The sequence below is a fragment of the Ochotona princeps genome, chromosome 8 (assembly GCF_030435755.1).
Source record: "Ochotona princeps isolate mOchPri1 chromosome 8, mOchPri1.hap1, whole genome shotgun sequence".
Lineage (NCBI taxonomy): Eukaryota > Metazoa > Chordata > Mammalia > Lagomorpha > Ochotonidae > Ochotona > Ochotona princeps.
Genome location: NC_080839.1, coordinates 62,551,864 through 62,576,343, shown reverse-complemented (window position 1 = coordinate 62,576,343; position 24,480 = coordinate 62,551,864). Strand labels below are relative to the sequence as shown.

The 24,480-nt window shown below is 42.0% G+C and overlaps 1 protein-coding gene across 1 annotated transcript in view; it reads left to right on the top strand.

Moving 5' to 3' along the window:
* The window catches only part of BABAM2 (BRISC and BRCA1 A complex member 2), a 436,262-nt gene that overhangs the window by 389,915 nt on the left and 21,867 nt on the right, over positions 1 to 24,480 (top strand). Inside the window, exon 11 of the mRNA XM_004582697.2 lies at positions 16,163 to 16,316. Within this exon, the coding sequence (XP_004582754.1) occupies positions 16,163 to 16,316 (154 nt within the window). The remainder of the gene's footprint in view (positions 1 to 16,162; positions 16,317 to 24,480) is intronic.

Below are 24,480 nucleotides of genomic sequence, written 5' to 3'. Positions count from 1 at the left end.
CCACAGTGGAAGTGGATGTGGGCCCCAGCCAGGCCCTCCTAGAAGACAGGATCCAGTGGTTAGCCCTTTTGGGTGGGTGGGGGGCTTTCCAGAGAAGGAGGCAGCAATATTGGGAGCCAAGATGACACAAGGTTTTGCATTTGGCAAAGTTGAGTCCTGACCTGAAGTGTGGTGAATGGTGAGTAAACTATGGGTTCTGCTTTAGACCTGTACTGTGATGCCCCCCAGCTGGGAATAGAACCTTCTGGTGGCATGGGAACCACTGTACTTAAAATCTGAAGACCCAGGCCCAAAGGTAAACCCAGCTCTGTCTCAGTATGGTTTTTTTTTAAGATTTATTTATTTTTATTGGGAAGGCAGATATACAAAGAGAAGGAGATACAGAGAGAACTTCATCTGCTGGTTAACTCTCCAAGTGCCTGTAATGGCTGGAGCTGAGCTGATCCAAAGCCAGGATCCAGGAGCTTCTTCCAGGTCATCCACGTAGGTGCAGGGTCCCAAAGCTTTGGGTTGTCCTCAACTCCTTTCTCAGGGCACAAACAGGAAGTTAGACAGGAAGTGGAGTAGCTAGGACATGAATTGGTGCCCATATGGGATCCTGGTGGATGCAAGGCCAGGATTTAGCCACTAGGCTATCATACCAGGCCTTGTCTCACTATTCTTTATGAGCTCTTTCTGGTCCAGGTTGTACTGTTCTCATGTAAATGGGGCAGTATGCCCACAGAGAAATATATGTGAAACTTATTGATACCAGAAGGCTTCAATTACAGTGTTGACCAGGCTGGGCCTCCAGGTGAGCAGTCAGGGAGGGACATGAGGATTTAAAGTCATCAACACGTGAATTCAGCCTCGTGGAAGCAGCTGTCAAAGGGCCAAGATCCAGAGTTAGCAAGCCCTTCAGCTGAGCTTTGAGAGTGAGGGGGTGCTAAGCAGATGGAGAAAAGGAGGCAGTAAAACTTGCAAGAGGAAATAACAGATCAATACAGTGTTATGGAAACTGGAAGACACACAAAAGTGAGCAACAGAGTCAAAGGCACTCACATGCCATCGATATGACCATAAAATACCTTCCTGATTGAAAGGAAGAAAACGAGGAAACTGGAATGTCATACACCTGGCAGGGGAGATACCATGATTAGGAAACTGGGATGTCAAAAATAAATAGTCTTCAAGTCTGAGGCTGTTGTGCCCTTAAGCCTTACTTGTCTGGAAAACAAATACATCGTCTTCCTCCTGCTGTCATGAGGACTGCATAGGTCAGTCTCTCATCTTTTTTGTCCTCTTGACCAATGGTCGGGCAATTTGTTTTCTTGTGAAATACTCCCACTGAGACAACCAAGGAGCCAAATACCGGAGCAGAAGCCTCCCCAGCTTTGTGTTAGTTCACTGGCTTGTCCCCAGAGTAGTTTACCCTCCAGCAGGAAGGGCAAGACGTAATCCTACTGCAGTCAGTGCATGTCCATTTCTATCCTTTCTTGTAGCATTTTTTTTAAAGCATGGAATAACTTGAAGAACCAAACCAAATAAAAGAAACCACCGTGCCTAACCATTGCCTGTATGAAGAGACTTTCAGATGTGGTTAATGAAGAACCCAAAGTCATACAGTGAAAGCAGTGATTGTGCTGTTGTTTGTTTGGTTCCTGCAGGGAGGTTACTGGTGTTTTGTCTGTGGCTGCTGAAGCAGTTGGAGCCACTCCCCATGTTGCAACGCCACCTCCTTCTAAAGGCAGGATGATTTCTGCCACTCCTTGCTAAAGTGTGCTTTGGCTCATGTGCCCTCCATAGTAACAAAACTTGGGAGATCATATTATTTTTTTAAACATTCATTCGAAAGGCAGAGGCTTTCCATCTGCTTATGCATTCCCCAAATACCACACTCAAGGAGGATCTTGAATCTCAATCCACATGGCAGGGATGCAAGTGCCTGAGCTACCTGCCTTTCCTGGTGTGATTAGCAGGAAGCTGCATCAGAAGCAGAGCCAGGCCTGGCCCAGGCACTCTGATCCAGATTGGCAATGCCCCAGGTAGCCATAATTGCCTCACTTGAACCATCACCTGGGAGAATTTTAAATAGCTTATCTACTCAGCTGGACCTTGTAAGCATATGTCAAAAGAAACTGGAGAGGTGTCACAAACTGAATGCTTTACCCCAGGCCTGACTGCCACACCTTCTAGCAAACCTCAGTTGGCTCCCAAGTCACTGTCAATTTAGCCTCCTAGAGGGGGTCCATGGTGCAGCTGCACTAGCCATTAAAATTCAAGAATAACCTGATGGATTGAAGCAAAATAAGCTCAGGGAGGGTCTCCCACACAGTGACTGTATGGCCCATTGTATGAGTTTGTGGTCACAATTTTGACTGTGAGTTGTTTAGAAAGGAATACATTAAAAGTAAATATAAAGTCCTCTTTAAAAGGGTTGGAATTACAAGCAGTTCAAACAGCAACAACAGAAAAAGGTTTTCGAGTTAGGAACAAACCTTCCGTTATCTGAAAAGCCCAAGGGACCAGGCATGATTTACAGAGTGTAAATACACTTTTCCTAGACTGCTGATGACCCAATACTTTCTCTTGCAGGTTGTCTTATCCCTTTAAATTTGGATACACAAGTCAGGCAGCTCAATTATGTTGGGATACGCCTCAACACGATCCATTTTTCTGTGCACCATTTATTTTCTTTAGTTCCAGTAAGACATGAGACTGATGCGACAGTTCAAAAAGCATCACTTTAGGCAACAATTGTGCCTTTATTTCAATTGAAGTTTCTAATTGGCCTTGCCAGCAAAGAGCATTAATTGATTTACATTCCTCCACTGTACCCTAACACCTACTCCCCACCAAGCCACTTTGAGAGAAGAGAGATGCTGGCCAGAAAACCATAATAAAGTAAATAGAATACCTGGATAATCCATAGACCAAGCAGGAAGATGTACAAAGATGCTGATACTTCTTCTTTACTCAAATCAGGCATTCAACAGAAACAGAAGAAGCCAGTACTTTGGTGGATACCCCTGCGCTAACTGGGGTATACTTCCTCTTCAGAACACAACAGAAAACTGTCCCTCCACTTGCTCAGTGAGCATCTTCTACAGAGATACTGGCTTGGTGGCTAGCTCTTGCCGCAGGACCCCATCTTCAGCTCTCTAGAGCTGTGGCTTCTTTATGTAAAGAAAGAAGATTGCAGAGTTAAAAGTGAAGAATTTCTCATTTTTAAAGATTAGTTTATTTGAAAGGCTGAGAGAGAGAAAGAGAGAATGAAAGAGATTTTTTATCCACGAGTGCATCTCTAAATGACAGTAACCAGGGCTAAGCCAGTCCTAAGCCAGGAGCCTGGAACTCAATCTGAGTCTTCCACATAGGTGGCAGGGGCTCAGCTACTGGAGCCATAACCCACTGCCTTTGCATGTATGTAACAGAGCTGGATAAGAAGCTCAGCAGCTGGAATGAATTGGTGTTCCACTATGGGATCAGTGTCATGGACAGTGGCTTAACCCACTGGACTGCAACACTGGTCCCCAAAGTGAAGAAATGTTCCACTATGGGATCAGTGTCATGGACAGTGGCTTAACCTACTGGACTGCAACACTGGTCCCCAAAGTGAAGAAATCCTAAGAACTCCTGAGTTTGCTCAAATTAAAACTGTGGACACAATTAAGTCTGAAGCTCAATTGAAGGAAAATAGTCACTTTTGACTCAGCAGTTGTATTTTCTCAGTTGGAAATCAGGTTTAAAAAAAATTGTATAGATTCAGGTTTATATGTTTGTTTTAATTGCTTCTAAGAGAAAAGCAAATAATAATAGGTATCATTTATGAATGTCTGCTATGTGCCAGTTATTCTACCCATATATTCATTATATTATATAAGCCACCTAGCAGCCTTGCAGGGTAGGTTTTCCCATGAGAAAACCTAGACTCTAGAGAGTTTAGTGAATTGCCTCGGGTAGACCTAGGTTGTAACTGGCAGAGTAAGAATCAAGCCCAGATCTGTTGAATTCCAAGGCCCGTATTCTTTCCAGTATATTCTCCTATTAGTGCATTCCTTTAGGTTCCACCCTTCATTTATCGAGTGCTTTCTGTGTGCCAGACATCATAGTGCATACCTGACATGATTTATTTTCAACCCCCTCAAGTTAGGGTTTTTCCAGTTTTATGGATGAGAAAAGGTGCTCAAAGAGGTCAGTCCGACTGCCAGAAGTGTATGATTACTAAGCAGAACTGAGGTCTCCCATCTCCAGGGCATGTGCCTTCCCTGGAACCTCCAGCTTCCCTAGACAAGCTGTCCTGTCCAGCTCACAGTCTGAACTGACCCCCAGAGAACCAAAGAATGGGTTTATCTTTGGACATTTCTGGGGAAGATACCTCACACTGCCCATTCTACTGGGTCAAACATTTTCAAATGCTTTTAGTACTGCTGTGCAGTATATATCCGGAATGTAGAACGCCTAGAAATTATAGTGCAGATTTAAAACTAGAAGGAATGGTGCCATAGCACGGTACATTAAGCCTGCACCTGCAGTGCCAGCATCCTGTTTGAGTTCCAGCTGCTCCACTTCAGATCCAGTTCCCTGATGCTGTACCTGGGAAAGCAGCAGAGGATGCCCCAAATCCTTGGGCACCTACATCCACCTGGGAGACCTGGAGGAAGCTTCTGGCTCCTGGCTTTAGGCCAGCCCAGCTCTGGCCATTGAAGTGATTGCGAAGTGGAGCATAGGATAGAAGGGGTGTGTGTGTGTGTGTGTGTGTGTGTGTGTGTGTGTGTCCTTCTCTCTCTGTAAAATAAATTTGCCTTTTAAATAAAATTAAATGAATATTTAAAGATATATATATATATAAATTCCTCACCCTGTCTTACAAAGCAACACAAAAGCAAATCAATGTATCAAATGTATGATTCAGAACCTTAGTCCCAAATTGTATAGCTTATTCACATGGGAAGAGAGAGAAGGGAGCTCTTAGCAGCTCCCTGTCAGGCTTTCTACTCAGAACTTTGTTGACAACTAAGTCTAAAAGCAGTGTTTAAGGAAGAGGAATTGGCTCCTATCATGAGAAGTAAGTGGTCGTGCTCGTCTCATTATACCTACATTATTCCTGATTTGTGCTTTGTATTTTCCACAGTATTCTCCAATTTGGAGGATTTCTACTCTGCTGGAGTCACTGAAATTACTGAAAAATATCTGTGCCACTGGAATGAGTGGCACAGGCAGGGTCTTATCTCTATACATGTTTAGGAGTAGCACTGCTCATAGAAAAATGACCACACTCCCTTGCTTTGTGTTCAGAACATTCCATAGTTTGACATCTTTATCCAGCGCTCCTCTGCAAAGTCTTCTGTCCTCCAGCCTATATCTGTCTGCCCTAATCACCCTGATCCTCATCCTTCTCGACTTTTCTGTTCTGTCTTATTCCCACAGCCTGGATTTCCTTGCCTTTCCACTGTCTTCCCCCATTATAATCCACCCACTGCAACCACCCATCAGAATCTTAAATGTTGGGGCAGGAATTTTACCTAGCGATTAAAACACCTACATCTAACATGGGAGTGCCTGGGTTTGAGTCTTGACTCTGCTCCTAATTACAGCTTCCTGCTGTTGCACACCCTGGAGGCAGTGGGGATGGTGCAAGTGTTTGGGTTCCTGCAGGCCATGTGGGAGACCTGGATTGCATTCCTGGCTCCTGGCTTTGACTTAGCCCAGTCTCAGCCATGGTTGGCATTTGAAGAATGAACAAGGAGATAAGAGTTCTGTCTCTCTGCCTCTCAAAATAAGTAAAAATAAAATTAAGTAAATGAAAGTTTTTTAAAAATTTGACTTCTCAGAGCCTGTGCAAAGCCATCAAACCCTGTTAGTCTCTTCAGAGCCCTTGGCTGGAGCATCTTTCCACCTCTGAGCCCTGGGGTGATGGCTGCCTCCATCACAGCCTCAGCAGGGACTCCCTGCCAGAGAGCATGGGCCAGCACTGCCCGGAGGAACCACCTTCTCTAGAGCTGGCACATGCTGGGAGCTCAGGAAATGTTTGTCAGATTGGGTCCATGGTGTTTTCTTTAGGATACAAACGTCATAAGTAGATCATTTTTTTTAGAAACTAGAGTGGTTTGAGGAATTTTTTTTCCTTCATTAGTCATCCTTTGTATCTAACTGGTTTGTTCTGCTTTTTTGAGACTGGAATTTAAATTTACTAGTATTAGTCTCCCTACTCTAAACAAAGAAAACATATTTGCCCTTTTCCCCCAATCACCTTCATTTGGCACATTATCCAAGAAATGTTTTGTAATTCAAAGATTATGACTATTTAAAAACTTTGCCCAGTTTGTAAGTGCTGGGAATTTTGTATTTGAATATATTTTAATTTGTTTAAGGATTCTTTTAATCAAACTCTTCCCTAATTTAGCCAGATTTCTTTTTTTAATCCTCCCAGGCCAAGAATGTATTTATTGAGACTAAATTCTTTTAAAAATAGAAGTTAAAACAGTACTGAATGCTATTTATGGTGTTCTCTCATGCACTTGATTCTCTCTGCATCTCATAAAAGTGTTACTTATATGTCTGGTGCAGTCAACATTTCTTCACTTGGATAATCTGTGCCAGCTAGTTCCTAGTGTGGATACACTGCCTAGTACAGATCTAGTGTGGTGGTGCCAGTGGAGGATATAACACAAAGGTGGGTACTCGCTAAGCTTTAGCAGCCCAGCTGAGAAGTGGGTGATGTGAACAGCCATGAAGGAGAAATCACAGAGCAGGTGAGGGAAGATTTCTGGAAGAAAGTGGTGCCTAGACTGCACAACAGAGCTGGAAACAATAACAGGTGTAGGGACTGCACCAGGAGCCAGTTCTGAGGAAGTGAGAGTATCAGGACTGCAGGGGCACCAGGGTTGAAGTGGGGTGCTGTCCAGAGGCCACACAAGCCAGTGGCCCAGCAGGCAGGAGCTGCCTGCTTCAGCACCTGGCCCAGCCTCAGCAGGCAGGGACCTGGGTTCCAGCATGGAGTGTAGCCCACATGTGTGACACATGAAGCAAGGGGTCACCAAAGCACTCGAGCCAAGGACAAGGCTCCTCTACTGGAGCCCCCTGGGTTCCAGCCTCAGATATTAGTATACCCTTGCTTCCAGCACTCAGCACACTCTACTGCAGAACACAGTTGAAAGCATGCGGAGTTCCAGGATAGAAGCATTTCCTGCCACAGCCCTGATGAGGTTAGCCTAGAAAAGCAAGGAGAGCCCTCCAGGTAGGGAGAGCAAGTTGGCCTGTGAACCTCCCAAGGTGCTTTCGTCAGCTTTGCGTCACCCATTTCTCTGCACGCATGCACAAGTCAAGACAGAAGTGGGAAAGAAAGCAAGACTGGTAAAGTACAACAGGTTATAGCTCTTCCTCATAAAACATATGGGATACCAAAGGAGGCAAAAGAATGATGGAAATTATTGTATCTACCCTTTCAGCAGAGTGTTCCCAGCCTATAATTCCAATGCAGTCTTTAACCTTCTAGAACCAGCTCAAAGTCCATGTCATGAGCTGTAGCCTTAGGCGTGGTTCTCTTCCTTCGCAATGTGCACCCTGCTTGTGCCTCCACTGTCCCCTGGGTATGCCCAGCTGGGAGACCCTTTACCTTTGCCCATCTGTGCCTCCAGCTCATACGCTCAAGACCACACACACCCTCTTGCATCCTGGGACTCCCCAGACATGACTTGTTTTTCTCCTGAAGGTCATTCAGCTTTCCAGACTCTCTTGGTTTAAAAAAAAAAGTTCTCGTTTTTTTTAAAGTTACATGTATTTGAATATACATGAAGTACTTCTATAAGTTTATCCATGCTTCAAGTTAGGGAAAAAAAATTGCACCAAAAGAAAATTACCTTTCATCTCTGTTTTCCGCAAACTTTTTGAAGTACCCTTGTATGTACAAAGATCATGGAAAACATGGTTACATACTTTAAAGATTAATAGAACACCACCCTAACTTAAAACACTGGAAGAGTGCCAGGACTTTAGAAGCCATGTGTCTCTCCCAGAAATAACCTCTACCCTCAACTTTCTGTTAATCATTTTCCTGCTTTTCCTAATAGCTTTACCACAGGATAGATGTATATATAATAACAATATATCATCTTTTCTATGGCAGAATTTTATATAAAGGGAAAAATACTGATTATTCTCTGCTGCTCTGAATGTTAATGCCCTTGCTTTTTAAAACTTTCAAGCTTGCACAATATATAAAGAATATGAAAGTATGATCTGTGAACTCACCTTAGTTGTTACTGTTTTACTTTAACTACCACTGTTTTTTTTTTTAAAGATTTGTTAATTTTTATTGGAAAGGTAGAGAAGGAAAGGCAGAGAGAAAGATCCTCCATCCACTGGTTCACTCACCAAGCACCTGCAACACCGGAGCTAAGCTGATCCAAAGCCGGGAACTTCCTCTGGGTCTTCCATGCAGGTGCAGGGTCCCAAGTCTTTGGGTCATCCTCTACTGCTTTCCCAGGCCACAAGCAGGGAGCTGGATAGGAAATGGAATATTTGGGACACAAACTGGCATTCATGTGGGATCCTGGGCATGCAAAAACAGGAGTTAGCCACTAGACCATCACACTGGGTCCAAGTGCCGCTGATTTTTAAAAAGCAACAGAATAGCATATTCTCAGTTCAGTCAGAACCCCCTGAGTGTCTGTCTGCAATGTGTTCCCATCCTTCTCTCCTCCCGTGACTCCCAGACAAGACAGAATCTAGACCCGACTTCATTTGATGCTTCTCTTTTCCCACATAGTTTTGTACCTCTACTACGTAGACATTCATAGATGGTATGTAATACTGTTACATGATTTTTGAACTTTACAAGTGTATATTGAACAGCATTCATCTGTAAGTTGCCTTTTTCACTGAATAATGCATCCTTGAGAACCATCTGTATTTGTACATATCACCCTGGATTTTCTCTTTTTAAAAAATCGTCATTTGTTTTAAGGAAAAATGACAGAGACAAGGAGAGCTCTTCCATCTAATGGGTCACTCCCCAAATGGCCAGAATAGCCAGGCCTGTGTTAGACTAAATCCAGAAGCCAGGAACTCGATCCCGGTAACCCACAAGGGTGGCAAGTGTCCAGACACTTGTACCATCTGTGCACTGGCTTCCCACATCTTCCCACTGCCTTCCCAGAAGGAAGCTGGTTTGGAAGCAGAGCAGATGGACCTTCAGCCAGTGCCCCAGTATGAGATGCCAGTGCATCAAGCAGCAACTTAACGTGCTGTGCCACAAAAATAGCCCCTGGCTTATTCTTTTAAAGTATCCCATTGAAAAAATATACCATGATCTATCTCTGATCTGTTGGTGGGCCACTCAGGTGGTTCAACTTTACGTTGTCATACACTATGCTGTTACAGTCTTTCTCCTGGCAGTTCCTTAGGCATGGACTTACTCTGAGTACAGTCATCTCCACTGTTACTAAACCAGAGGCTGTAGTATTTTATATTCTGCCCCACAGTGAATGGGAATTGCCAGTGTTCCACAGCCTTCACTGTCAGCACAAAATGGAATTCTATTGAGTTTTTAGTTTCCCTTTTTCTGTTCCTTCCTTTAGTTTAGTAAGCATCTGTTGAGTATGTCTTTTGTGTCGTTCTCTGTGCCAGTATCAGAAATAATAAAATAGCTAATTCACAGCCCTTGTTCTTAAGGTATTTCCTAAAACTTTACCTATTCAGGATAGTTTTAAACCTGAAAAGAAGGAAACAGGCAGCACGAGGAATGCCCAGTCCCTGAACTGGGCCTGAGGAAAGCAGTACAAAGTCCACACCGCATGGTGTACCATCAGCCTCCTGCCTCGCAGTTCTAGGATTATGCCATCAACTAAGTCCTATACTGCAGCAACTAAGATGTGGTGGAATGAAGACAATGAAAGAGAGGAACAAGGCAACAAAAGGAGACCCTCACTTAGGCAGGGTTAGCGTCGGTGAGATATGCCAGTGGGTGAAGGAGCTGGCTAAAAAGGAGAAACAAATAAGGGAGAGAGACTGGCAAGGTGGTATAGCAGGTAAAGCCACCGCCTGTGCCAGCAGCATCCTGTATGTGGGGGCCGATTCAGGTCCTAGCTGCTCCACTGCTGAACTACCTCCCTGCCACCCATGTTGGACACCCAGGTGAAACTCGTGGCTCGTGGCTTCAGCTTGGCCCCGACCTAAAAGTTAGCCACCTGGGAGTGAATCCAGGAAATGAAAGATCTGTGTCTCTCTCTATCAGTCTGCCTTCAGATAAATAAATCTTTTTTAAAAAATATTAAAAGCTAAGTTGCCTTTAGTGCAAAAAAATTTTTAATCCATGCATAATTTGTTCATAATACACATTTACCATGCAATTTTTGAAGATGCCACAACATTAAAACTCCAAAGATGGCATATTTCTTTAGTCAAATAAAGGAGAAGAGTGAAAAATGTTAAGCTAATTTAAGTTAAAGCAGTTTAATAAAAATCTGGTTAATATTAACTCTTCCCTTTGTTTAAATGAAAGGCAGTGATGATAAGAGGAGACACTGTTTGATCCACAGTGCCTTGAATACAGATATTTCTGAATTGGAAAATCTTGCTTTTATATTTCTTGTCAGTGAGTGTTGTGGCTCTGTGGTATTTAGTTTTCTGGCGGTTGTGATGCATGTCTCAGAGCTTTAGTTTGTTGCTGTAATATGGGAGGGTGGTCGGTACATCAGTGGCAGTCTTCCCACACTGGCTGGTTGTGGGAGCAGCCTGGGAGTGAGATGTGCACTAAGTGTTCTTGGGAGGAAGCAGCCTCCTTTATGATCCTTGGAGGAGGAGTTTGTAATAAGTCAGCAGGAGTTTAAAACTCAGAGCTCAGCGTGAGGCTCGAGGAACTGGAGGGACCTGAAAATGGGAACCACCCCTAGCTCAGAGTGGATCTGTGAAGAGCTTTCCCAGGGACCCAAGAATACAACAAGAGGCACAGGAGTACATGGTGTGCAAGGTCAGCCAAACCAAAGCAATGGCTGCTTGTGAATAATGATGGAAATATTTGATGATGTGACTCCCAGGGACGCAATTATGGTTAACCCCTCATTTGTTTGGCATTTTCAAGGATTGAACTATCCCACAAAACTGAGTTTTCCATACAGCTCAAACTTTCCTACTTGTATGCATGCCTTGAGTGTTTTTTAACCATGCTTGGTGGAAATATTTCTGAAGTAGACTATACAACTATCCCACTTTCTTGGACAGAAACTACAAGAAGTAGCATTTCCTCAAGTGCCTTTGACTACAAATGTGAGAAGACTCGATTAAAAGAGATTTAAATAATAAACTTGAAATTGTCTCAATCATTAAGAAACCTAGAGCTGGGCAGTTCCAGGGACTGGGAATGCATAGCTCACTGATTCCAAGCCAACCATCTCCTCTTGCTCACAAGATGGGTACAATAGTGCCATGCCTCGAGACCTCACATGATGAGATCTGTGGCTGTGGGGGCTGCTGCTTCCACGTGTCATTAACCAGAGAGGAAAATAGCTCTCAGAAGACCCCTTGCCGACTTCCCCTCAGGTCCCAGTGGTAGAAGTGAATCACATTTCCATGCCTTGGTTTATGAAGGTATAAGGGCGTTAGGACCCAACCCCTTAAAACGGGTGGGAGGAAGGGCACTGTTGATCAGAAACAAGGATGGAGAAAAAAGGTTTGGTAGACACCCAAGGGTGTCTGCCATTTACCAAGATTCCTCAGGGTCAGGGTCACTATCGACCTAGCTGAGGGAGAAAGGGTGCAGCCTGGGATTCTCTTTGCCCCTGTAATTTCTGCATTGACCCATTAGGCCCTTCCATATGTCCAAGACTGCCAGCTCTTAGTACTTGCCTTTAAGCACTTTATCCTCGTGTTGCTGTTAACATTTTTTTTTCCTGTAAAAATCATATAATTAGGCTTGTTAGAAATGTGAGCAGCTGACAGACTATCCCCTGAGTGAGTTGTGTGGTGTGGCATTTCTTTTCACTGCTTTCTGGTTGTTTTTCAATCCCAGAAGTTTGTGGAGAGGTGAGGAGTTGCTAAGCATCACTAAACTTAGATATACATTACTGGAATCTGCTATGCTGAAACAGTGACTGCTTAGGGGCAGTGAGCTTGTTACTAAGGAAGCTTAAAAAACTGCAGCCAGCCATCTGAGCCTCACCTTGCAGGAGTGAGGAACCTGTTCCTGCCAAGGGTCATTTGGATGTTTAACATCATTCCCAGACCATACAATACGGTCAACTTAAAAATTAGCCTGTCATAGATGTATTAAATTTTGAGTCCCACCTGTGATTGCCTCCCGCCAACCCACCTGATGTCCAACCCACCTGAAGTCCCAGGCCTCACACTGGCCACAGGACAGACATTCCCCACCCCTGGAACTAAGACAACACAATTTTTCAGTGCCTTCAGCTTCCCATGGAAGCTGCCCAGCTGGTCATTGCCCGTGAGTGCCAACAGCATCCAGTGAACCATCAAGAACAGCAGCTGTCTGGAAAAAGACTGGCTGCAGAGCTGATTCCTTCCACCTCCCCTGGGCCACGGGAGCGCTGGGAGTGTGTCCTGAGAACTGCTTCGTCGGTGCAGAACCAGCAGAGTCTGGTGGGATTTGTTTCAACAAGTCCTCAAGGAGAGTTGTGCTTCAGAAATGGTTGTTGACATTCTACTGAACAAGCAAAGACCTCCCCTCCTGGGATAGAGAGCTGACCAAACTCCCATGTAAAAGGAAGAAAGTAGGAAGCGGTTGTCAAAATAATACCTACACATAAGCAACTGAACCAAAAGGAAGGATCCTACTCCAGGAATCACACTGGAGCCAGTAGGTTCTAAGGAAGCAAATAACACTGTTTGATGTTGATAGAGATATGAGCCCAAATTGCTCCTGCAGAGCACGTTAGCTGTGTCAAAGTGTAAGGTAATTACTTAACTATGCGTGATAAAATCACAAGTTAACCTGTAAGCAAAATTTAAGTGGCACAAATATTTAGGAATAAGTAAAACATGCTTTTCCCTTTTAAAATTTAGATTAGTCCGTACCATCTGAATTGTTTCTGTAAGAAAAATTGTTTCTCATTATGGTATTAGATGCTAACTCAATCTTATGAATAAAACATTTTTATGAATAATATAGATAAGGTACAGCTGAAGTTGAGCAAAATAGTTGATATTCTATATATTTTATCTTCTAATGTGAAGTCACAAGTGAATTGTTGGTTGAATCTCTGAGGTACTCTATCCATTTCTGTTTACCTAATCAGTTACTGTGTATCCAGAGAAAGTATTTGAATTATTTATTTATTTATTTATTTTAAAGATTTGTGTATTTATTTGAAAGGCAGAGTTAGAGAAAGAAAGACCTTACTTCTGCTGGTTCACTCACCAAGTGGCCTGTTTTGGCAGAGCAGGGCCAAACCAAGCCAGGAGCCCGGAATTCCATAAAGGTCTCTGCGTAAGGTGGTGGTCCAAGCACTTGGGCCATTTTGCTGCATTTTCAGGCCCATTAACAGGAAGCCACATCAGAAACAGAGTGGCTAAGACCCATGGAGGAGCTTAAGGGTGGGAGTAGGGGAAATCCCAAAGCCTATGAAACTGTATAATAAAATGATAATAATAATTAGTAATTTTTTTAAAAATAGAGCAGCTAAGACTCAAATTGGTACACATATGGGATGCTGCAACTTGACCCAATGTACTGCAGTAGCAGCCCCCAGAAGTACTCAAATTTGGTCCTGGCTTCAGCCATTTAGTTAGATCAATCTGTATAGGAAAAATTGTGTAATCAGTGTTTGGGGGAAGCTGATTATGGTGCTTATCAGCCTGTAGCTTGCTGACATTTTTAAAATATCAGGACAACTCACTTGGCCACATAATGTGAATTTGAATGTAATGTGAATTTTATTCACATTCTGAATGATTTCTGATGCTAATTGAGGAGGGGGATAAAATAAAATGTCTTAGAAACAGGTAGAAAATTCACTGTTTAGCGTAACAAATACAAATATCAGCAAATTCGTTCTCTATAAAACAATGAGAACAAAAAGTGATGCGGTCTAAAGCCTCCCCAAGGCTGATAGCTTGAGGTCATCTAGCCTGTGATATTGCCTGCATTGCTTTTGATCCTGACCACTGACTGTTTTTACTTGAACTTTCTAAATGAGTGCCATTGGATTTTGGTGTTTAAACACATTGCTTTTTTATAGGGAACTTAACATGTTAAACACTTTCCTGCTACTAATGGTTATTTTGGAGTTAATCCGAATCTTGTATTTGTAAACTTTCTATAATGCAGCAGCAATGTAAGCTATGTGGATAGGCACTATTTTCCCTAAAATTAATCAGAGGACATGAAATGAGTTATCCAAGAACTTACAAAAATTCTATTTGTTCAGAGTGACTGAAGACGTTACAGATTATGATTTGTGATTTGAAAGGATTCAAAAAGGGGCTTCTGTGTGGAAATATGTATACTTTGAATTACTCTGTTTAATAGTTTCTGTTGTTCCTGTATATTCTGAAAACTTCTTGGATATAAATAGATAGACTAAGAATGTCTTATTTTGGGCACTTGAAGAATGTGACTAAACAGTGGACATTCACGATCTTGCCTCCTTTCTTTGGTTGTAATGTGATTCATCTGTAGAAACCCCCTGCAGGGCTGAGTCAGACATCATCAGAGTCAAGTATACTCAGAGGGCAAGGAGGCCCTACCAACTGGACAGTTTTTGCTTCTTGGGAGTTTTTGGTTGGTTTTTCTTTTTAAAAGCTGGCTGTGAACCTTTTCCTTAAAGAATCATATTAAGTACTATAGAGGGCCTGGTCCAAATGGCGATGGACACAGAATTATCTAGAGTGCATAGAGTATATTTTAAAAATGTTTTCACTTCATTCAGCCGATAAGACAAACCTGTGCATCTTTTACACTGGAAATTTCCCTTCAATTATAACCTTGTGATTATAACATGATGGGTGAGTTGTAGCAGTCACACCTGTGGCTTCAGAACCAGGAGAAGGGAGTGTGGCATGGTAGGAACCTGGGGTTTGACTCATGCGACTAGATTTGAGTCTTAGCTCTGCCTAGCTATAACACAAGCAAGTTAAAAAACTTTCTGAAGTCTCCAGTTTGCTCATCTGTTAAATGCAGATGGCAAAATAATATCTCTTTCATGGAATTTTAAGTAACAGATAAAGCACATTAAAGTACCCTATGAGACTAGACGCTACTATACATATTTTCTTGTTATTTTTAATAATGTAGCTGTTCTTTGTCCTGCAAGTGTGTAGCAATCACATGAATACACATTATACATATTTATAAGCATGTGCTGTTGAAGCAATCTGGGTTTTTCATGATGGTTTGCCTCAACTAAAAATAGCAAGTCACCTTGTTTTTAAAAATTGAGTTTAAAGGAACCCCAAGATGAAAAGGTAAAACACGTAATACATGTTAACAGCAAAGATTAGAATCAGCCTACACTGTGACAGGGGACGTATTTTGTGCCTCAGATTTGCCACCTTTGCCTTCCATTCAGGAACTCCCACTGATTTAGGAGATATAAATACACGTGGCAGCGCATATGGGAGAAAATGGAAACTGCTGAGTATCAAAATGTGCAGCTTGATTGGAAGTAGAGTGGTGACTTTCTTTTCTGGTGATGTATTTGTCATGTCCTGTGAAACAGAACAGTCCTCACGTGCCCTCACCTGCCCTTTTCCAAACTCATTCTTTGAAAAACAGCCTCAAGCCCACTTCCTCCATCAAATTCTAGATGAGGAAGATCCTCTACAGCCCTTTAAAGTGTATGGTATTACAGATACTAAACAAGAGCCTAGCTAACCCTGAGATGGAATACCAGACTAGGTAAGTGACAGAGAAGTTCGGAAGGCAGGGGTGCTGGTCCCACCTCTGCCCTGAGCCTCTAGTGCTCTGTCCGCATCTGCAGACCACACCTTCTGATGGTTACACTAGCCTGTGAGTGACATTTGCCACTCTAGGTAAAATTTTGGAAAGTAGCAGGGAAGACCACTTACATTTCTTGATCCTTTCCCCATACCTTTTATCTAAGCCTCAACCAGTATTTGTGATTCAAATACTGTCTTATAAGTCTTGTACACAACCTTCTAATTTAGCAAAACACTGCCATAAGAAGTGCTTTAAATCTAACTCTCTTTTCTTCTGTCTTTACAGTTGACCTGCCCCTGTTTTTCCCTCGAGACCAGCCAACTCTCACATTTCAGTCCGTTTATCATTTTACCAACAGTGGACAGCTTTACTCCCAAGCTCAAAAAAATTATCCATACAGCCCCAGATGGGATGGAAATGAAATGGCCAAAAGAGCAAAGTAAGTCAACCTGTCATGGTCTTCCATACGGAGGAGCTTTTTTTTTTTTTAACTCTAGGGGTTGGCAAACTACTACCAACTGGGTAAATCCTGTCTCATGCCAGTTTTTGCAAGTAAAGTTTTATGGAAGCACAGCAATGCTGGTTTCTTATCACCTGTGGCTGCTTTCATGCTACAGTGGCAGAGAAAGTGGTTGCAACAAAGACCACATGGCTGCAGCACAGAAATATTTCCTGCTTGACCCTTTCCAGAAAATGTTTGCCAATTCCCTTATCTAACCTCACCAGGAAGAAACTGACCTACATCTAGAAGGGTTTCCTTTTACTACTGTTACTGTTGATCTTTAAAACTAGTCATGACTGCTTTTAAAAATGGATTGTGGAATTTATGGAAAATCTTACTCTCTAAAGAAGCATTGAATATTAGAAAATAGGAATTAAAATTATGGGTAGATGGTGGCAATGATGAAAATTTGGGCAGCTCCTTTCATATATGTTTAATTGGAAAATGTAGGTGATGATAAAAAAAGTGGAATGTTGCTAATTAGATGATACTTGAATTCAGTAGTTACTTTTTCATAGGGAACATCTGTTTGAATTGGTTATCTCATTGTAGCTCTATATTATGAACCACAGCCAATGCCCAAAGTGGGACCTTTTATTCCTGGATTGCTTAAAGCCATTAAAATCACCAGGGAAGTAGTTGGTGTGATGGAGGTTAAAGTTACGTGGAGTTTGGAGTTTATGGATATAGCTGTTGCCCACAAACTTCCCAGAGTATAAGGGTGTCCCTTCAGTCATGTGAAATACGTAAATATGAAAATAAACAGTGTTTTTCATAGATAAAACTTTAGTATTTGGACCATCATTCTCCATAAACTCTGGTCTCCTAGATTAGAAGCGGCAGTAGATCAAAATCATAGTTTCCAAAAATAGATGCTAGAGTGCATATGATTATTACTGTATCATCTGAACAACCATATGCTCACACCTGTGAGCCCAGCTGAAGGGTAATCAGATCCAAAGCATCACATCACTGAAGACGATTAAACATCCTCTTCAGTCATCCACCCAGTATTTGCAATCCAGCATCTACTATGTCCTGGGCACCGTGCTCCATGCTGGGGGTATAATGAGAAACTAATTGGAGATTGTCCATGGCTTCATGGAATCTGTAGCCCAGCAGGAGAGATAAAGCCTTTATCATAGCAAACTTTTGACAGTTTAAAGTCCCAACTAACAAAGCCTGGCTTTCCAGACATAAAATGTTCTTGATTAGGACTTCTTGCTTTTTATTCCATCTCCCCTGGTTCCCTTCCTTCCCCTGGGGAGCCTTTTCTCATACTTTTCTGTAACATGAGACCTTCACTTAGAACAGACTTGGAACTCTTTTAAACAAAGCCAATGGGATTTTCTCCAGAAATCCAGATCCCACCAGAGTGATGTGAGTTGTTTTGCCTGCCTGCCTTGTATTTTCCTTTTTTCTCCATGGTGCCCAAATCTGAAATTCTAAGGGAAAAGAAAACTTAAACATACCCCAAGAGAACTAGTGATTAAGACTTACCTATCCTGAAAAACGTTTGAGGGAAGGAATCACAAAGTAAGTCTTATATTTGAAATATTGCAATCGTTTAATTTTCTGGGCTTTCCCTGTGTATACATAGAATCTGCCCTTAAAAGATGGGCCATTATTTGTGGTATGTGCTCTGGAGTCTGATTCAGACAGACATGGCTTTGTGGTTTCCATGGTAAAGCTATCTTGGGGTGTGTGTGTATGTGTGTGCGTGTGTTTCTTATGTGGACATTCTAGCATTATGAGCTGAGTCTTTAAGGAGTTACAGACCACAAGCCTGTGATTTCAGTGTAGGAAAGTCGTAAGCGAAGCCTGTTTATTGTAACAGATTGGTTCAGAGTCTCAAGAGACATTTGCTTTATGTTAGCACCAGCCTAAAGGAAACATGTGAAGTAACATGAAAGAAATCTGCTTTCAACTGTAGCTAAGATGGATCCATTTAATTGTAATAAAGGAGAAAGCCAGCAGCTCATGCTAGTTTAAGGGCTCCATTCTTAAACCAAGTAACTGCTCTGGACTGTGTCAAAAGGCCAGGTAATAGGTAAACAGAACCAAAGAATTGCCCATACGTATAGGTCTCAGATTGGTGGAGAAGCTTAAAAAGAAAGCACAGAAAGAGAGGTGGGTCAGTGTGGCATTCCTTACACGCCCCGTTTCTTTGTCCTGTGAATACCATACACAGTGCGTAAAAGGCTGTAATTCACTTGGGGAGCTCTGCCCATGACATAAATACCCTCATGGTTTATGAAAATCAGTAGAGCCCTTTGAGTGGAGTCAGCTGTTTATTCCCTCCTGTGGAGCGAAATGCTCAACATGTGAATTCAGAAAAGACACTTTCTGGACCTGGCCAGGGCTTTTTTTCCCCACAGAGCTGCTTGCTGGTGGCTGAACAAATGCCGTCTCAGATGGAAAATGCCCTTTCCTGGGAGCAACTCAGGCTTTGGGGAACATGCCCGCAGTTCCTTTCTCTAGCGCCAATCTTATAGGTTCAACAGCCTTAGTCAAGGAGTTTAATGTCTGCAACTTTCATCTAGTGAAACAAGATTGTACTCCTTCCCATTGGGTGAGCTTGTTCCGAGCGGTCAATGTCAGTGAGTTAACTGCGGGAGGACTTGGAGGTTAGTTTCTGCCTAGTCCCTCAATACTTTTACCCAACACTTTCTTCCCACCCTCATTCTGTCCCCATAGCTGTACTTCCCCAACAACTTTCTTCCATATGGGTTTTCCCATCCGTTCAAGCTTTCAGGCAGTTTTTTCCCCCTTCTTCCCACTCTCATTTGTGGTCCATACTGCTTTGAATTTCTTTTGTATTACTTTTTGATTTTGCATATCTTTGTTTATGTCTCATTTTACTTAACCAAGTTGTGATTTCTTTGAAGGCAAGGGCTTTTCACGTGTATTTTTTTTTTTTTTTACTGCAGTGTAATTTATAATGGAGTTGGACAGATTTCCACTGAAAATTACAATGCAATTTACAATGAGATGGACAGCTTTAAGTACAGATAATTCCCAACTTACAATGGTTTGACATATAATTTTTTAGCTACTTCAAAGGGATACACATTCAGTAGAAACCATGCTTCAGATTTTAATTTTGACCTTTTCTTGGGCTAGTGATAGTCACTATTTTCTTTCCTTGCTGGGCAACAACAAGTCACAGCTAAAGTGAGCTGTAAGATCATAGGGTAAACAGGTGATATACCATGATATATTGGATTGCTAAACAATGATGTCTGTAGGTTAGTTGTATTGAATGTAGCTTTGACTTTTTAATTTATGTTGAGTTTGACAGAACATAAGTCAAGGAACAGCTATAGACTTTTTAGTAAGATGTATTCATATATTATAACATTATGAATAACTCTATTTCTGGTAATAAATATTCCTTTACTTGAAGTCTACTTTGCTTTAGTATGAAAATACTCATAGGTGAGCTAATTTCCTTCTGCACATAAATTTGCATGGTGTATCTATTTTTATCCTTTTTTATTTAATCCTATATATTTCTTTATAATTCAAGGAAACTATTGGTAGATTTTGTGAAGTTTTTAAAATAGCTGATCTGAAAAATTTCTTTTAGTTGAAGTATTTGAGTCATTTACACTTAATATAATTAATAATTTCATTGGATTTAAGTCTGATTATCCTACTATTTGATTTTTTTAAAATTTATTTATTTACTTAAAGTCAGGGTTAGGGGGGATAGGGGGAAAGGAAAGACAGAAAGAGAAAGATCTTCCATTGCTGGTTATTCCCCAAATGTCTACACTCGCTAGAGCTGGACTGGTCTAAAGCTGGGAGCCAGAAGCGTCTTGCAATTCTACCATGTGGCTGCAGGTACTCAAGACCTTGGACATTCTCTGCTGCTGTCTCAGGCCATTATCAAGGAGGTGGTCCAGAATTAGACCAACCAGGATGCCAGTGCCACAGATGGAGGATTAGCTTGCTACACCACCATACCAACCCCAATACAACTTGATTTTTTTTAAAAGCTTTCAGTTTATTTACTTCAAAGGCAGAGCTGCAGAGCAAGAAGGAAAGTCAAGAAAGAGAGAGAGAGATTCCATCCATTGATCCACTCCTCAAATTAATGTAACAGCCAAAGTTTGGCTGGGCAGAAATCAAAAGTCTGGACCACCATTTCGATCTCCCATGCGGGTTGCAGGACCCGAAAACCACGGGCCCTCTTCTGCTGCTTTTCCAAGCATGTAGGCAGGGAACTGGATCAGAACTAGAATAGTGGGACTTAGTGGTGCAATATGGGCTGCTGGTGTGGAAGACAGTGCTATGCCACAATAAAGGCTGTACTGTTTGTTTTTTTATTTTCTCCTGTTCTTTTTTTTTGGGGGGGGGTTATTTCTTTTTTTATTTATTTTTTATTCATTAATTACATTGTATTATGTGACACAGTTTCATAGGTACTTGGATTCTCCCCACCCCTCCCCAAACCCTCCCACCATGGTGTATTCCTCCACCTTGTTGCATTACCACAGTTCAAGTTCAGTTGAGATTCCCCCATTGCAAGCGTATACCAAACATAGAGTCCAGCATCTTATTGTCCAGTCAAGTTCAACGGCTTCTTAGGTATACCCTCTCTGGTCTGAAGACAGAGCCAGCAGAGTATCATCCCAGTCAATTGAAAGCTCCAACATACCATCAGCAAAAATTTACATCATTATGGAATTAATTAACATAGTAATGAGTAACCAATATGTTAAAAATAAATGCGAGTTCTTAACCACCTTCATTGACATTTCAATTTTAGTTTATACACAACATATAACATACATAACATAACATGTTATACATAACATCATATCATCTTAAATTAAGGCAAACACGTGGTATTTAACCTTTTGGGATTGGCTCATTTCCCTTAGCATTATGGTTTCAAGTTTGGCCCATTTGGCCACAAAGAACTGCTTTTTGTTTTTTTTAATAGCTGAGTAGTATTCCACGGAGTAGATGAACCATAGCTTTCTTATCCAATCCTCTGCTAATGGGCATTTTGGCTGCTTCCATGTTTTTGCAATTACTGATTGTGCTGCTATGAACATAGGAGTGCATGTTGGTTTCTCATAAAACAAGTGTTCTGGATATATTCCTAGGAGTGCTATTGCTGGATCATACAGTATGTTGATTTTGAGTTGTTTGAATGTTCTCCATACTGATTTCCATAGAGGCTGTACCAGCCTGCAGCCCCACCAGCAGTGGAGTATCTCCTGTTCTTTATTTCTTCTTTCTTCACTTCATGCATCCATTTGATTGTCTTAGTATTTCTTGAGTGTGCCATCCTATTCTGTTGGCTCTTTAGCCATATGTTCCTTCAGGTATTTATGCACCAAAATTATATCCCTGACTTATCACAAACTATTATGGATTAATATTGTAATGATTTACTTTTCAAACTCGTATTTTAAAAAAAAACTCATGATTTTCTTTGTACCTTTATTAGTCTATGTACTAGTAGATGTTACTTTGTTTAACAGTGAACTGAGATTTCATTCAGTCTCAATCTGTAAATTCCAAATACATATAATGCAGAAGCATATCCTCTCCAGAATCAGCATGCTTTTTTTTTTTTTTAAGATTTTTTTTGATTGGAAAGTCAGATATACAGAGAGGAAGAGAGACAGAGAAGAAGATCTTCCATCCGCTGATTCACTCCCCAAGTGTCTGCAACGGCCGGAGCTAAGCCAGTCTGAAGCCAGGAGCCAGGAACCTCCTCCAGGTCTCCCATGCAGGTGCAGGGTCCCAAGGCTTTGGGTCATCCTCTACTGCTTTCCCAGGCCACAAGCAGGAAGCTAGATGGGAAGCGGGGCCACCAGAATTAGAACTGCGCCCATATAGGTTCCCGGAGCATGCCTTTTGAAGACTTTAGTTGCTAGGCTACTGTGCCAGGCCCAGCACTCATTTTTAAATGTCTTCTTCCAAAGAAGCATCAGAAAGGTGCAGCCAACCTGAATGCAGAAGACATTGAGATTTGCAGTCATCAAAAAGCAACGTCTCTGTGACATCCACACACCCCTGCCTGCCCCCGAGGGCTATGCTATTTCTCCTCACATATGTTTGTGAACTCATCCCTAGAGCTCTGTGAGGAATGCATTATAGGAATTCCTGCTTTTTCATTATGCAGAATTTTTTAAGAAAAAAGAAGCAAAACCTGAAGTCCAGAGTGATAAGTTGCTTTCTGAAGGACACACAGCTAGTTTTTACTGAAGTTAGGGCACAATACAGAGGCTGTGATCTCTGCTCATCCACACCCAGGCAGACAGATGCTCTCCCCACTCTCTGAACCTCCTTTGTCAGAGGCCTACCACTTGAGTAACATACATCCAGAGAGGAAATGCAGGTGGCAGTTAAGAGCCTTGACCCTGAAGTCAAGACTTGGCCACATTTAAACCTGTCTGAGCCATGCTTAGCTTTGTGATATTGTATGAATTCATCATCATCCTGAATCTTTGTCTCCTTGCCTATTAAATGGTGAAACACTCAGAGAGTTATTATGATATCACATGGAGGGTTTGATGTTTTGTGTTGCTGATGAACAAGTTTCTATAAACTTACCCTCTTGAACCACCACAAATTTTTTATCTCACAGCTTTTGTGGGTTGGGTATCCCGTTCAGCGTTCTGTGTGCAGGATCCCAAACAGCTAAAATCAAGGTGTCGACTAGGGCCATGATCTCACTTAAGACTCAGACTCTTCTTCCAAGCTCATTTAGGTTATTGATAGAGTTCCATTCCTGTGCTTGTGGGACTGAGGTTCCTTTTACCTTGCTGATCAATGACTCTGCCAGCATTTCCTGCCACACAGTCCCTTCCGTCCTTAAGCCGTTACTGGTGCTTCTTCTCATGGGCCTGCATTCTGTCATCTACATTTCAGACCTAGACCCAGGTGTAAAGGGTCCAGTTAACTAGGTCAGTTTTTATTCCTTGTAAAATTCAACTGTGCCGTATAGTTCCACCTAACAACCAGAATGAAATCCATCATGGTCACAATCCTTGGCACCGCATAGAGGGTGGAGCATCCTAGAGGGTCAGCACAGAACTCAGTCTACTACATGAGATGGTACAGATGAGGTGTGCAGGACGTGTCTGGCATGTAATGAGGAAGTGCTAATATCAGCAACAGGGTCCCTGAAAGGGGGAAAGAGGATTTCAAAGTAAAAGATAGCAACGTCAACTTGACGCCATCACATGCAACTCAGTGAACAGTCTCTTGACCTCTGTGGCCTGGCCAGAGATTCTAAAGTTGTCAGTTGCCCCGTCCATGGGCTGCTCTTCCCTATGCTGTGTCTTCTTGGTGCAACATACCCAACTTGAAAAGTAGAAGAATTCTGTCCTTTAGTTGCTTCATCTGTTAAAAAAAAAAAATCAATCATCACTTTAGAAAGAAAATTTGCATGCTAGTTACCTTGGTGTCTTGTATCTAGCTTTAGACCTGTCTAGGAGAACACATTGCATGATGTTGTGTAATACTTTCTAGTCTGAGAGATAAGCGAATAGATGAAGTGACTTTTCAATGAGTCTTAGTGCATAAAGCATCAGGTTGATCCTAGAGGACTATGTAAAATCTTAGAATAGAAAGTAACCCCCAAACCACCTACTAGAATGGCTTGCCACACATTAAATCCCTAATTAAAAAACTATCACTAGGGCTCGGCAGTGTGGCCTAGTGGCTAAGGTCCTCGCCTTGATCCCATATGGCCGCTGGTTCTAATCCCGGCAGCTCCACTTCCTCTCTATCTCTCCTCCTCTCAGTATATCTGACTTTGTAAGAAAAATAAAATAAATTAAAAAAAAAATTTTAAAAAAAACTATCACTAAAGGATATTTCAAAGAAATAGCTTCTCAGTCAACACACGGGAATAATTCATCATGTACCTCCTGTAACATTTTTTTGTCTCCTTTTTCACCTCAGGGTCAGAAAGAAAAAGGTGTGATTTTCTTACTCAGGAAGCTATCCACACCCTCCCAAAGTGGTCCGTAGTGTCCCATCTGCTGCTTGTCACAGCACATACTTTTATCGTTTGTCATCTAGTTGGCTCTGTAGACTAGTTTTCTCTTTCAAGAATATTTTGGTTGCACAT